Here is a 14,445-nt window from a genome sequence, read left to right on the forward strand (position 1 = left end):
GTCTTTAAGTTTTGAGGATTTAACATTTAGTGGCAGCCATAAAGACAAGAAGATCTTGTGCACTTCATTAGGGATTATGCAAGTAGGGAACCGAAAAAAAATGTTGGAGGTTGGAAACATAAAGGACTGCAGATGCTGAAATCTGGCGCAACAAACAAAACTGAAGAAGAACTCAACTGGTCGGGCTGGAGGGAAGTGGACAGCTGCCATTTCGAGCTGAGGTATTGGAAGTTGTTTCTAAGCCTCTGAAAAAATAAATCAATATTTCAATTGAATATCAGAATGCATGCTGTATACCTGAAATTCTTAGTCGTCGCAGACAGAATAAAACAAAGAATACAGTAACAGAAAAATGTTAGAACCCCAAAGACCCCTCCCCCTCACAAGCAGCAGCAAAAACGTCAACCCTTCCCTCTCCCACTTGCATTGACCCTTCCCCCCAGTGCAAGCAATAGCAAAGTCCCCCCCCCCAAAAAAATGATCTAGAGTCCATCAAAAATTACAGTCCATAACCAGCACTTCTACTTCTCAGACAGGCTCTCTCTCTCTCACACACTAACGAGGGAGAGAGAGATCGCTCCTGTGACGAGAGGGGAGACCAGCTGTCTCAAATTGCCGCATCGCTTCTCTATCCCCCCACCCCACCCCACCCCACCCCACCCCACCCCGACTCGGTGAGCTCTCACTCGCCATCAAAAGAGAAAGAGAGGGATCGCTCAAGTGGGATGGAAGCGATGTAGTAAAAGGTGTAAATAAGGACGTTAGAGTTGTGTATAATCAATAATAAAGTAATCTTCGCGACTTTAAATGACCTGCAGACACAGCAAATCAAATTAGTGCGTACTAACAAAGTAGAGTGTAAATTGCTGGAATGTATGAATTTTAAAAAGTCAGATGCTTGGACATCGGAATCAGGCTTATTATCATTGCATGTGTCGTGAAATTTGTTTCGTGGCTGCAGTGCGGTGACAAATTACTATAATTTACAAGCATAAATTGTGTTATATCTTCCAGCATTGGACATTTCTACCCTGGGGAATAATAAAGCAACACACGCAAAATGCTGGAGGAACTCGGCAGGCCAGGCAGCTACTATGGAAAAGAGTAAACAGTCGACGTTTGGTCCAAGACCTATAATCAGAACTCCTCCAGCATTTCGTATACGTTGCTTTGAAACGCCAGCATTGTCAAATTTTCTCGTGTTTGGAATAATACACTATTTATTTTGTGTGTGTTTTTTTTAGGTTAACAAACGGGATAGAGCAGCAATGAATCGATTAATTGTGGTTAATCTCTACCAATCAGTTACAAGAGACTCGGAAGTGACAAGGAACGCCGCAATGTGAGAGGGCATTGGCAACGACAGGTCACTCGACTCTCAATGTCTCCAATTCATCCTAATGCATTATTTTCCGAAATAAGTACAGCGCGTTTATATTTGCATTTTTGGCAATATAACATCATTTTACCCCTACGACTGTCATTGAACCCATAGTCTAAGACGACGAGAGTGGTTTTCAAATGCAAGGCGTCAAAACGAGATTTATTCTATTTTAATAAACTAGCCCCTCCTGGTCTCTGACGCCACCAGGCATCTCTGCGCATAGCTCCAATGAAGTCTTTAATTCCCGGAGCATCACATGAGTATTAGTTATTGCAATAAGGGTTTTTTCGTTTTTTTTTTGAAAAAGATAAATAATTCAGAAACGGATGATACTAGGGTGAAAAGCCCAGTAATGTTCAGTACCCTTGTTTAAACGCTGTTGAATCGCAGACGATGAGCCTTGAAATCTCGGGTTAAATGTTAGCGTTAATACTGAGCGGTGGAGTTCTGCGTGTTGCGTTAAATAACTGCGTGCTGTTGCGGCAAGTGACGGACATTCGGACCCGGTCATTTCATGAGGTAAGAACGTGCACAAACATACAGAAACACGCAAAATTCCGGAGGGAATCAAATATAAGACAGTCCTGATGAAGAATCGCGGCTCGAAAAGTCGACTCTTAATTCCTTTTCATGGATGCTGCCTGATCTGCTAAGTTATATCAGCATTTTCTGTGTGTTACACGGGAGGGAATCAGCGGAGGTAAATGGACAGTCATCGTTCGGGTTGAGACCCCTCATTCGGACTTTGCATCCCGGAACGTCGACTGCCCTTTCCCCTCCCAGATGCTGCCTGACTGGCTGAGTCCGGCCATGTGTTGCTCCAAGTTTCCGTTTAAGTCTCTAACTCTCTGCATTATTTTTTCTTGTGGGCATACTAATTGAACTAACGGGTCTAATTTATCAGTGGAACAGCAACACGGTTGCTGTGCGGGCCCTAAGCAGAGACTTCAATATTAGTACACAAGGTTCTCCTCGATCTTGTACGCTCCAAACCAACATTTTAGCTTCTGAATCACTAAGGCCACCTCATTCCCCATTCCCCACATCACAGAGGCCACCCACATCATGATCATGGAGGGGATACAACAGGGAAACAGGCCCTTCTGCCCGTTGAGCCAATGCTGACCATCAACCAACCCTACACTAATCCCATTCATTATTCGATCCACGTTCCTATCAACTACCCCCACCACCACCAGATTCTATCACTCATAAACACACTAGGGATAATTTACAGTGACCAATTAATTTTCAGGTCTTTGGGTTGTGTGCATCTTTGACGCTATATATTTACTAATGTAACTTTTAGTAATTTTTATATCCCACACTGTACTGGTGCTGCAAGACAACAAATTTCCTGATCTGTGTCTGAACCAGAGCACCTGAGAAGAACAGAACAGTTGGGTACCTGCGCATGTGGGTTTATGGGGTATTGAAAGATATGGATGTAATGTTGAGGCTTTGTAAAGCACTGGAGAGGCCTCACTTGGGGTACTGTTTATCTAAGAAAATATGTGCTGAGGTTGGAGAAGGTTCAAAGGAGGTTCACTAAAATGATTTTGGTACTGAAAGGCTTGTCATATGAAGAGTATTGGATGGCTCTGGGCCTCTACTCACTGGAATTCAGGAGAATGAGGGGTGACCTCATTGAGATTTATCAAATGTTGAAATGCCTCAATAGAGAAGATGTGGAGAGGCTGTCTCCTGTGATAGGGAAGTCTAAGACCTGGGGATAAAGCCTCAGAAAATAAGGGATGCCCTTTTAGAACAGAGATAAGGAATTTCTTTAGCCAGAGAGTGGTCAATCTGTGGAATTTGTTGCCAAAGGCGGGTGTGGAGGTCAAGTAATTGGGTATGTTTAAGACAGAGGTTGATTCTTGATTAGTCAGGGCATGAAGGGATATAGGGAGAAGGCAGGAGATTGGGGCTGAGTGGGAAAATGGATCAGTCATCACAAAATGGCACAGCAGACTCAATGGGGCAAATGGTCTTGTTCTGCTCCTTATCTTATGGCCTTATGTTATAGCAAAACAGTAATTTACTAAGACTGAGGTAGGTATTATAGTCAATGTGGGAAAGTATGAAGCCAAAACTTGTATTAGGTTGGCTGGGGTTGGGAAATGGCAGAAATTATGGGATAGGAGTGGGATAGGGAGGTGGTATTACAATTTATTTCCATCAGTCCAGCGGAGGCTCCTTTAGGGAAGGAATAGGAGGGAAGATGTGTGGTTGGCGAGACTAAGATTTGGACATGCTGGTTTGCACTCCACTTGGGCACTTGTTGGTAAGCATGGGAATGGTAGTGTGAATTTGTAAGGCCCCAGAGATGGTGGAACATCTGATCAAGATATGCCACTGGTATTTGTTGGAACATAGGTAGCTGTTTAGGCAATTATTGGGTAGATAATTAAAGATGAGGGCTCTTTAGAGAGGTAGCAGAGGAGATTTACCAGTATTCTGACTGGATTAGAGAGTTTGTTTTATGGAGATGTATTAAGTGAATTATGGCTTTTCTCTTTGGAGTGAAGAAGGATGAGAGGTGACTTGACAGAGATGTACAAGATGATAAGAGGCATAGATCGAGTGGACAGCCAGAGACTGTTCCCAGGGCAGAAATGGCTAATATGAGGGGGCATAATTTTAAGTGATTGGAGGAAAGGCCTTGAGAGAGTAGATGTGGAGAGGATGTTTTCTATAGTGAGTGAGTCTAGGACTTAGCCACAGAATAGAGAAACATCCCTTTAGAATGGAGAGGAGGGGGAATTTCTTTAGCCAGAGAGTGGTGCATCTGTCGAGGCGAGGTCTTTACGTATATTTAAGGCAGAGGTTAATAGATTCTTGATTGGTTGGGGCATGAAGGCATATGGCGAGAAGACAGATGATTGGGGCTGAGAGGGAAATGGATTAGCCATGATGAAATGGGGAAGAATTGATGGGCTGAATGGCCTAACTCTGCTCCTATATTTTATGGCCTTATGGATGCCAGAGCTATTTGTGGTAGGGCCAGATACATTAGGGATATTTAAGAGACTAAATTAAGAGATAAGCACATGGGTGATAGGCAAATGGAAGGCCATGTGGGAGGGAGGGTTTGGATTGATGTAGGTTAAAAGGTCGGCACAACATTATGGGCTGAATGGCCTGTACTGTGTTGTAATGTTCTATGTTCTAGTCATTAAGGGTAAAAATCTTGCCTTTTACAGATCCCATGAGCAGGAGCCACAGGGTGCACTGGAAGTATGCTGGTGACCAACACTCATTCTCAGGAAATCTGAATATACCAGGAGATTGAAGTCATCTAAGATCAACTGAAGCAACAAATGGATGGTGTGGAGATACATCCCAGTCAGCCATATTCATCAGAGCTGCACCGTCAACAATATGGTAGGAGTGCTTCTTCCTTTTGCTAAATTTGTTCAAACCTTGCAAAATGTTTTAAGCATTTCACAGAATTATCCAAGGTCCTGTTAAACAGTACCTTATCGTTACTGGAATTATCCTCCTCGATCCTTGTACAAGACATCTTGTGGAATTCAAAAATAAATGTTTTTGTTGGGAGATATGTTTTATATTTAAAAACAGCTGCTTGAGGATCTCAGCAGGTCAGGTAGCATCCTTGGAAGCAAAGGGATTGTCGGCATTTTGGGTTGAGGTCCTGTGTCAAGACTGAGTGAGATGGCTGTTATAAAGGGTTGAGGAGGAGGGGACAGGCAGGAACTGGCAGGTGATAGGTGGAAAGAGATGCAGGATTGAAGGGCAGATGGAGCCAGGCAGGGAAGGATACATATATATATTCATCTGAGGCATAAGAAAATTAACCTATCAGTCTCCACTTTAAATATACCCAGTGACTTGGCCACCACAGCTGTCAACGGCAATGAATTCTGGCTAAAGAAATTCCTCCTCATCTTTTCTAAAGGGATGTCCTTCTATTCTGAAGTTGTGCCCTCCGGCCTTAGACTCGCCAACTATAGGAAACATCTGCTCCATGTAACGTGAAAAGAATTGCTTCCAGTACTAACCCCTCTGGAACAACACTAGTTACCAACAGCCAACCAGAATAGGGCCCCCTTTTATCCCTATCTTTGCCTCCAATCAGTCAGCCAATATTCTATCTGTGTTCGTACCTTTCCTGTAATACCATGGGCCCTTATCTTGTTAAGCAGCCTCATGTGCAACACCTTGTCAAAGGCCTTCTGAAAATCCAAATAAACAACATTCACTGACTCTCCGTTGTTGATTCTACCTGTTACCTCCTCAAAGAATTCCTACGGATATGTTAGGCAAGATTTCCCCTATATGCTGACTTTGGCATTTATCATGCACCTCTCAGTACCCCAAAACTTTGTCATTAATAACGGGCTCCAAAATCTTTCCAACCACTGAAGTCAGACTAGCTGGCCTATACTTTCCTTTCTTCTGCCTTCCTCCTTTCTTAAAGTGTGGAGAGTCTTTTGCAATTTTCTAGTCCTCCAGAATCATCCCAGAATCTAGTGATACTTGGAAGATCATTACCAATGCCTCCACAATCTCTTGAACTACCTATTTCAGAACCCAGGCTGTAGTCTATCTGGTCCAGATGACTTATCTACCTTTCAGACCTTTCAGCTTCCCAAACACCACCTCCTTAGTAATAGCAACTACAATCACTTCTGTCCCTGACGCTCTTGAGTTTCAGGCATATTGTTTCCCACAGTGAAGACTGATGTAAAAATATTTATTAAGTTTCCCACAGTTTCTTCCTGCCCCATTACTACCTTTCCAGCATCATTTACCAGGGGTCCAATATTTACTTTTGCCTCTTGTTTACTCTTTACATATCTGAAAATATTTTGGTTTCCTCTAGATGTTATTGGCAAGTTTACCTTCATATTCTTTTTTTTCAGTTGCCTTCTGTTGGTTTTTAAAAGCTTACAAATCCTCTAACTTCCCACTAATTTTTACTATACTATGTGCCCCCTCCTTTGCTTTTACGTTGTCTTTGACCTCCCTTGTCAACCACCGGTTCCCTCATCCTCCCTTTAGAATACTTCATCTTTGGGATGTATCTGTCCTGTGCCTTCCAAATTGCCCTGAGAAAATCCAGATGTTGCTGTTCTGTCATCATCCCTGCTAGTGTCCCCTTCCAATCAACTTTGGCTAACTCCACTCTCATGCCCCTGTAATTCACGTTACTCTACTGTAATACAGATACATCTGACTTTATCTTCTCCCTTTGAAACTGCAGGGTGAATTCTATCATATTATGATCGCTGCCTAAGAGTTTTTTTTACCTTAAGCTCCCTAAACAAATCTGGCTTATTAAACACAACCCTAAACAATGACTAAAAACATTACTAATAAATTGTAGTAAGTTGTACTACAAGTACAACTACAGTTATAAATTGTAGTAACCTATCATCGCAAACAATGAAGAGGTGAGCGAAGGTGAAGTGAATTCAAGGGATGAACTGTGCTGATACATAACAGAATCGATGCAGATGGAGTGAGCCTTTCAGAGAGGAGAAGTTGAGGCAGAGGAGTTCCGATGCCCACACAACTGGCTCAGTTGCGAGGTTGGATTGCTCTGGATGTTAAGCCAATTTGGAGAAATTGAGAGCGGTGAAATCTGGTCCCGGAATGAGTCACTGGGCGGCATGTTCCAGGCCCGGAGCCTTTCGCTGCAGCATTGCCTGGGTCCTAGTGCGAAGTATGATGTGCTGTTTGGACAATTTAAACACTGGCCCAGATGTACTGGAAAGACAAGGTGTTGGGATTGGAGGCAAGAGTTGATTTCGCTCGGTCTCTCGTGATGTTCACTGCTCTCTCCATGGCGCTGAGGCTATGAGGACTGTCCTGGCTGTTATGCTCTGCGTCTGCTAATATGATCGACTGATATCCAGGCTTTGGGCCTCCGCTGGGGTTCGGATCTAAGGACTCATTTTGGTTTGGAATGTTGCTGTCTGCTTCTATTGTTTGCATGATTTGTGTTTTTTTTTTACCTTTCTCTGTGCATCAGGTGTTGGTCTTTTTTTTTAATTGTGTTCTTTCAGGTTTTTGCTTTGTGGCTGCCTGTAAGCAAACAAATCTCAAGCTGTATAACTTATACATTCTTTGATGTTAAGTGTACTTTGAAACGCCCATTGCAGAATTTCATTTCCCTAGTGGGGTCAACCACAATCTGCTTTTAAAAAGCCATCTCGTAGGCATTCTACAAACTCCCTGTCTTGGGATCCAGCACGAGCCTGAGTTTCCCAATCTATCTGCATATTGAAGTCCCCCATGACTTTGGTAACTTTTCCCTTTTGGCATGCATTTTCCATCTCCGTGCTTGTACATAACTCCCGTCAGTGTCTTTTTACCCTTGCAGTTTCTTAACTGTACCCACAAGGATTCTACAACCTCTGATCCTGTGTCATCTCTTTCTAAGGATTTGATTTCATTTTTTTTTTTTACCAACACAGCCACCCCACCCCTTCTGCCGACCTGCCTGTCCTTTCAATACAAGGAGTATCCTTGGATGTTAAGCTCCCAACTATGATCTTCTTTCAGCCACGATCAGTGACGACCTCAGTCTCGCACCTTACAATTTTCTCCCCATTCTGATGTTTGGTCTGAACAACAACTGAACCTCTTGATCATGTCTGCATGCTTTCATGCACTGAGTCGCTGCCAGATGATTGGCTGATTGGATATTTGCATTAATGAGCAGGTGTACCTAGTAAAGTGTGTGTACCTATCTATCCTGGTATTGTTGATTTCAACAGAATGCTAAATGAAAAGAAAAGCAAATTATTTATTTAAAGGGGGAAATAATTATTTAAATAATCTTGAACAGTTGAAAATTTCAAGAAGGACAAACATTTATTTTAATGTAATTTTATGTTTATTAAAATAAATAATATAATTTTAAAAACCTCGCCTGAAAAGCAGGGATGGATTTTATAATCAATCATTTGTGAGATCTGTGTGCCATCAGCGAGGTCTGCAGAATTTGACGATTCCTAGTTGCTCTCGAGGAACTGGGGGTGAGCTGTCTTGATTTGCTGCCGTGCTTCTGGTGAAGGTCCTCTCGTGATTCGGCTCGGCAAGGTGTTCCAGGAGCAAGAAGGAAATTTCTGGATGAGCTTAGCGGGTCAGGCAGCATCTGTGGAGAGAAATGGACAATTTCAGGTCAAGTCTCCATTTTGTTGTGCTAACTTGACTGCCAGTTGAGTGTTTTGCATAATGCTGACTATTGTATTAGGAAACTGAGAAATGATAATTGCATGAAAATGAATCAAATACAAATACAATGTACTGTATTTCTCAGCATCTAACAAAGGCATATTATTCTTTGTAGTATTATTTGAAATATCACCAGGTACTGCAGGCTGTTCAGCAGTGCTCACTGCTTGAGACATGCCTCCCTCTTGTTACTGCCGTTGGGTATGAGGTACAGGATCCTGAGGACCCACGTTCAATAATTTAAAAAGAGCCTTTTCCTCTCTGCCTTCAGATTTCTGAATGGAAGTATGAACACTACCTCGTTATTCCTTTCATTTGCACAATTTATTTTTTTGTAAGTTATGGTTTTATTTCTTTGTATTTTACTGCTGCTGAAAGACAAGTATGTCATGTAAATCAGTGATGATAATCTGATTACAGCCTGTGGCCTCTGTCGCTCTGCACCTCTTCATCAATAATCTGTTTCACCCCCCCCCCCACGTTCTTTGTATCAGTTTTAGCAGAGTCTTAAAGCCCACATGAAACTGAAAGAAAATATATGGCTACACAGTCAATATTTAACAGAGGTCACATGAGGTTGGTGGAAGCATTTTTAACATGCCTGTGGCTAAGTGAGCCAGAATTTTTATTGTGGTGAGACATCCGATGAAATCTGGCATTGGATGGATTCTCCTTTTTAGATTTGTGTTTGGAAAACTTTCATATGGCTCGTTGTTGAGGATGTGGATAAATAATGATTTTTGTCACTGACAGTTGCTGAGAAATAAGCAGCCAATTCAGAATTGTTTTGCTCACTGCGGTTTTGGTGCAAAATGCCAAAAACGGGTGGGAGTGAAAATGAAATATTTTAATTACTTCAACAAGTTAGGAACTATAAAGAATTTGAAGGTATTGACAATCATCTTGAATGTTACAATGAAAACAAAGATTTGGAGGATTCAATCATTGGAAGGATTGTATGAAGGCTGTCCATTATCTGCACCAGGTGTCTGCTGATTTTGTTCATTTACAATCAATCAAAAGAACACAGCAGTGTACACTGAGTAAATTCCTCTGTCGATAACTATTAGGAACTAATACAGTTTTATAGTGCAGGTATTGTAGTGTTTTTGTTTGTATTTAATTTAAATACATAATTTGTTACTCAGTTAAATGATAGTTTGTCTTTTTAATACCTTTTTAATGATTTCCATGAAGCTTTGGCTAATTGGGGCAGCTGCTTAATTGGGCCAAAATGTACTGGTCCTGATGTGTCCCAATTAACTGGAATCCACTGAATATGTAATCAATGAACTAGAAGGCAGAAAGTTTTCAAAAGGGTACTGAAAGTGCAGGGTGATTTAGAGAGTAGCTTGAAATACCTGAGTTCAATTGCATTTCTGTTCCTGGCCTGATCTCAAAGCTCTAAGTAAATTTATTATCAAAGTATGTATATGTTGCCATACAACCCGGAGATTCACTTTCTTGGGGCATTCACAGAAGAACAAAGAAATACAATAGAATCAGTGGAAAACTATACACAAAGTCTGATAAACAATGAATGTGCAAAAGAAGATAAACTATGTAAATATAAATAAATAAATAAATAGATAAGTAATATGGAGAACATGAGTTGTAAAGTCCTTGAAGGAAGATTGTGGAATCAGCTCAGTGTTGAACTGAGTGAATTTGTCCATGCTGGTTCAAGAGCCTGATGATTGAAGGGTAAAAACTGTTCCCAAACTTGGTGGTGTGGGACCTGTGGCTCCTGCACCTCCTTCCCAATGGCAGCATTGAAAAGAGAACATGGCCTGGATGATGGGTGTCCTGGGCTTGGCATATTCTCCTTGCTCTCTCTGCATGAATTAAATTAAGGTGTGGAGTATGAATATGCAGCAGATCTTTGACCATGACCATAGTTGATATGCCACACAATGCCTTTTTAACAATGGAGTCACTGAGCTGACTGTTTTGCCAGCTATATTAATCCCCTTTGCCCACATTTGGTCCTTTTCCTCTCCCTTGACTATTCGTGCCTGTCTTAATGTCTCTTAAACACAATGACTCTCTCTGATCTCATCACCTCTTCTAACAGTGAGTTGTAGATATCAACCACATTCTGTGTAAATAAAAACTTTTCCTTCAAATCCCCTTTGAGGTTCCTTCCTCTCACCCTAAAACTGCCCTCCATCCTTCCTTGTGGCAGTACTTCCTGTAGATGTGCTCAGTGGTGGGGAGGGATTTTTCCAGTGGTGGTCTGGGCTGTGTCCACCACTTTTCGTGTGCATCCACTGTGTCGCTGTGCGTCAAACACCAATAACCATGCCATTATTTCTATGGGATATATTCTCCATGCCATTGAGCTGTGAGGTGGATAGAAAGGTTCGAAGCTAACTATTAAAGGGTTAATTACCAACAAATTCAATGATTTGTGCAGCTTCAACTTTAAGCTAAAGAAAAATCATCATGATTGCAGTTAAGAAAAACTAGAAATCAGCAGCATTTACTGGGACGCGTGTAAATAATCAGACATCCATCATCATTGGAAAGACGGAGAGATGTATTACTGATCATCTGGACTAGGGAGAATCTCAGGCCTTTGGGAGTACAGTTGTTGCTTCAGTTATTATCCCACAGTAGAAGGCAAACCACAGTATTTCTCAGCCTGTGCTGTTCCATTTCAGAAGTCTTGTAGAGTTATTACCATGATAAAATTCATTTGATTTCAACTTTACAGTGGGAGGAGGGGATGCTCCGCACTACCTTTGAAATAATGTTGGTTTTATTTTTCAGGGAATCAGCCACCAAATGAACTCAGCTGGTCAATTCACGCACCTTCGAGCTTCGACGTCAATTCTACTTGTCTTGATCACAACTGGGCAATGACTACCTCTGCTCTTTGCTATCCCAGCACCCTTCCAAACTCCCTCTGCCTATCAAACAACGCAACACCCACTTTGTATTCAAGACCACCTACGATTACTCACCAAGGACTGGATCTAAACTACGGTTTTCAGCCAATTCATCAGAGCTACCAATCGCAGCAAGACAGTGAGTGTTTGGTCATCTTAAATTCTGGGCGGTGAATAGTAGCAAGACCAAAAACTTAGTCCTTGAGGAATTCACAGAACAAAATCAAGGGTTGGAGGCAACTTTAAATTTGGCCATTTAGATGAATGTTTATGAAGACCTACAGGCATTATGTGGGCACCAAGTCCCTTTAAATTGACTGCATGTACAAAAATAATAGTTCAGTAGGATAAGTTACAGATTGTGCTGTCTCTAACCTAGATTGCAACTTTACTATTAGTATTTTCCTCAATGTTTTTAGAAATCTGTATACAGTAAGAATAGGGTGCCTTGGCTCAGTCCTTTCTGGGTCTAAGCATGCAACAAGTTAGTCATTTCTATTTAAGTTTGGCTTTGATTTCACTGGACAACAAAGGCTTTGCTTCCTGATTACTTTTGGGTGTATCTTATGGATTTTGGGATGTTGATCATGAAAATCACCATGAAATTTCTCTATTAGCACCATTTCTTTGAACTTGCCTATATGTGTTATTTCAATTCATAATTTCAGTCAGAATAACTGATGCCAAGATTAAGGAAGGCATTTTTGTTGGTCCACAAATCAAGCAGGTCATCAATGACAGGCAGTTTGTAGAACTTCTAGTGGGACTGGAGAAAATTGCATGGAAGGCATTCACAGATGTTGTTGGAAAATTTTCTTGACAACTACAGAGCGCCAAACTGCGTGCAACTGGTTGACAACATGCTTCAAGCATACAAAACCATGAAGTGCAACGTGTCACTAAATATTCATTTTCTTTATTCCAATTTAGACTTCTTCCTCCCTGAAAATCTTGGTGCTGTTGGTAACAAGCATGGTGAAAGTTTTCACTGGGACTTTGTGGTTGTGGAGAAATGGTATCAGGGCAACTGGAATCCATAAATGCTGGCTGATTATTCTTGTACACTTAGGAGGGAAGCCTAAGACACAGAGTATAAATGAAAATCATCAACAAAACAGTTTTATATTAGTTGAACTATAGCAAACCGTCACCACTGTTATACAATTAAATGTATTATAATCCAATAAAAGTTAATTTCTTGTTTCTCCAAATTCCTACATAATACAAGTAGTCTGAAATTATATTTGTGTTTAGTTTCAAATGGTTTATCATAAACAAAAAAAAAATTCTGAGGTAGTAATACTTTCAAAAAAATTTGTTGCCCAGTGTTTTGTATCTTTGCTTAGACATTCCAGAAGGATTCAATTGGTTATGTTGAGAAGCTGAGGCAAGGTGTGATTAGGAACACGGGAATGGTGTTGGCCATTTAGCCTCCTTACTTAGTACCATCACTCAAAAGTTCAAAGGTTCAGTTATTATAAAAATATACAACTCAGATTCATCTTCTCCAGATAACCACAAAACAAAGAAAACCATGGAAGTCATTCGACAAAAAACATCAAACACTCTTTCCCCGCACAAAAACTGAACAAATTGCACCACCCGGCAACCCCCAAACCTCCTCCCCTCATAAGAAAATGAACAAAAAACTTGCAAAACGGTAAGAAGAACACCAACCCCCAAAATCACTCTCCTCACACAAAACAGCTGCTACACAGACTCCTTTTCTGGCAGCAAACAAGAGACTTGTTCGCATCACCGATGAAAAGGGAGGCAGTTGGCGCTGAACGCTGGCTCGCCATCCTCATTCGCCTTGATATTTCAATCTTCCTCGATGCTTTAATAGGCAAAATAGAGTCAATTATCGACTCCATTTCAATGGGATCCCAAGTGATCTGTGCCCTAATTTCACATATCCACTATTGTTCCATATTCTAAAAGTAATGTATCAATCTGGTGTTTAATAATCGCAATTAAATAAATAAATAAAGGCATCCGTTAGTCTTGCGAGACCATGGATCTGCGCCTCGAAAGTCTTCACTCTCCAGGGCGCAGGCCTGGGCAAGGTTGTATGGAAGACCGACAGTTGCCCAATGCTGAAAGTCTCCCCTCTCCACGACACCAATGTTGTCCAAGGGAAGGGCATTAGGACCCATACAGCTTGGCACCAGTGTCGTCACAGAGCAATGTGTGATTAAGTGCCTTACTCAAAGACACAACAAGCTGCCTTGGCTGGAGCTCGAACTCACAACCTTCAGGTCGCTAGTCGAATGCCTTAACCACTTGGCCATGTGCCCACAAATTAATCACAATTACCCTAACATCAACATTTCAAATATGCTTTCCTGGCAACAACCCGAGCTCTAGATCTTAAGTCTGGATTAACTTTCATTCCCTTTGATACTCGAGGCCTCTGTCAGTCGGGGTCGATCATGGATGTTGCAATTTAGTTGTTTAGATACGCAAGCCAGGGCAGTACAATAACGAGAGCAAACTGTTGCCCTTGTAGCAAGCTCCCCCTCTCTACGCATTCGATGAACCCAAAGGAACAGCAGAGACTGATACAGTTTGGTACCAGACCATCGCACGAGCTGCCTGTCAGCATTGGACTCAATGTAGGACTGCCTTAGGGACTCCAGCTCTGGATTTTTCCTTGGGGTTTACTCCCGAAGCCTTCCACATGAGTGGGTATAGCCACATGAAGGCCAGGAGCTGGACTTGGTTGTCAGAGGCTATCTGAGGCGCATTGGGAGCATTTAATAGGTTGAGGGAGCTTGTCCCCATTACCAGCCCCGGCTATAACAACCTTAAGGAACTATCTCTCTACATATAAGCATTCATTAATTTTCACAAGTATCAACATAAGCCTTACCTATTTCCATATTTGCAGTGTTTGTAAAGTGCTTTCTCAATCCTTTCTAGGTTCAAAATGCAAGATTTCATGATTACTGATGTCCAATGTGT

At 41.6% G+C, this 14,445-nt stretch overlaps 1 protein-coding gene across 2 annotated transcripts in view; it reads left to right on the forward strand.

The window, feature by feature from the left end:
- Positions 1-205: 205 nt before the first annotated feature.
- The window catches only part of LOC134351038 (protein transport protein Sec24C-like), an 80,190-nt gene continuing 65,950 nt past the window's right edge, over positions 206-14,445 (forward strand). The window contains exons 1-4 of one of the 2 annotated variants that reach the window (XM_063057029.1): positions 206-221; positions 1,245-1,366; positions 4,588-4,768; positions 11,363-11,620. In XM_063057029.1, coding sequence (XP_062913099.1) covers positions 4,705-4,768; positions 11,363-11,620 — 322 coding nt within the window. In that variant the 5' untranslated portion in view covers positions 206-221; positions 1,245-1,366; positions 4,588-4,704. Of the gene's footprint in view, positions 222-1,244; positions 1,367-1,628; positions 1,904-4,587; positions 4,769-11,362; positions 11,621-14,445 lie in introns of those variants that run through there. The other variant, XM_063057028.1, reaches the window with a different exon arrangement.

The sequence above is a fragment of the Mobula hypostoma genome, chromosome 8, assembly GCF_963921235.1.
Source record: "Mobula hypostoma chromosome 8, sMobHyp1.1, whole genome shotgun sequence".
Lineage (NCBI taxonomy): Eukaryota > Metazoa > Chordata > Chondrichthyes > Myliobatiformes > Myliobatidae > Mobula > Mobula hypostoma.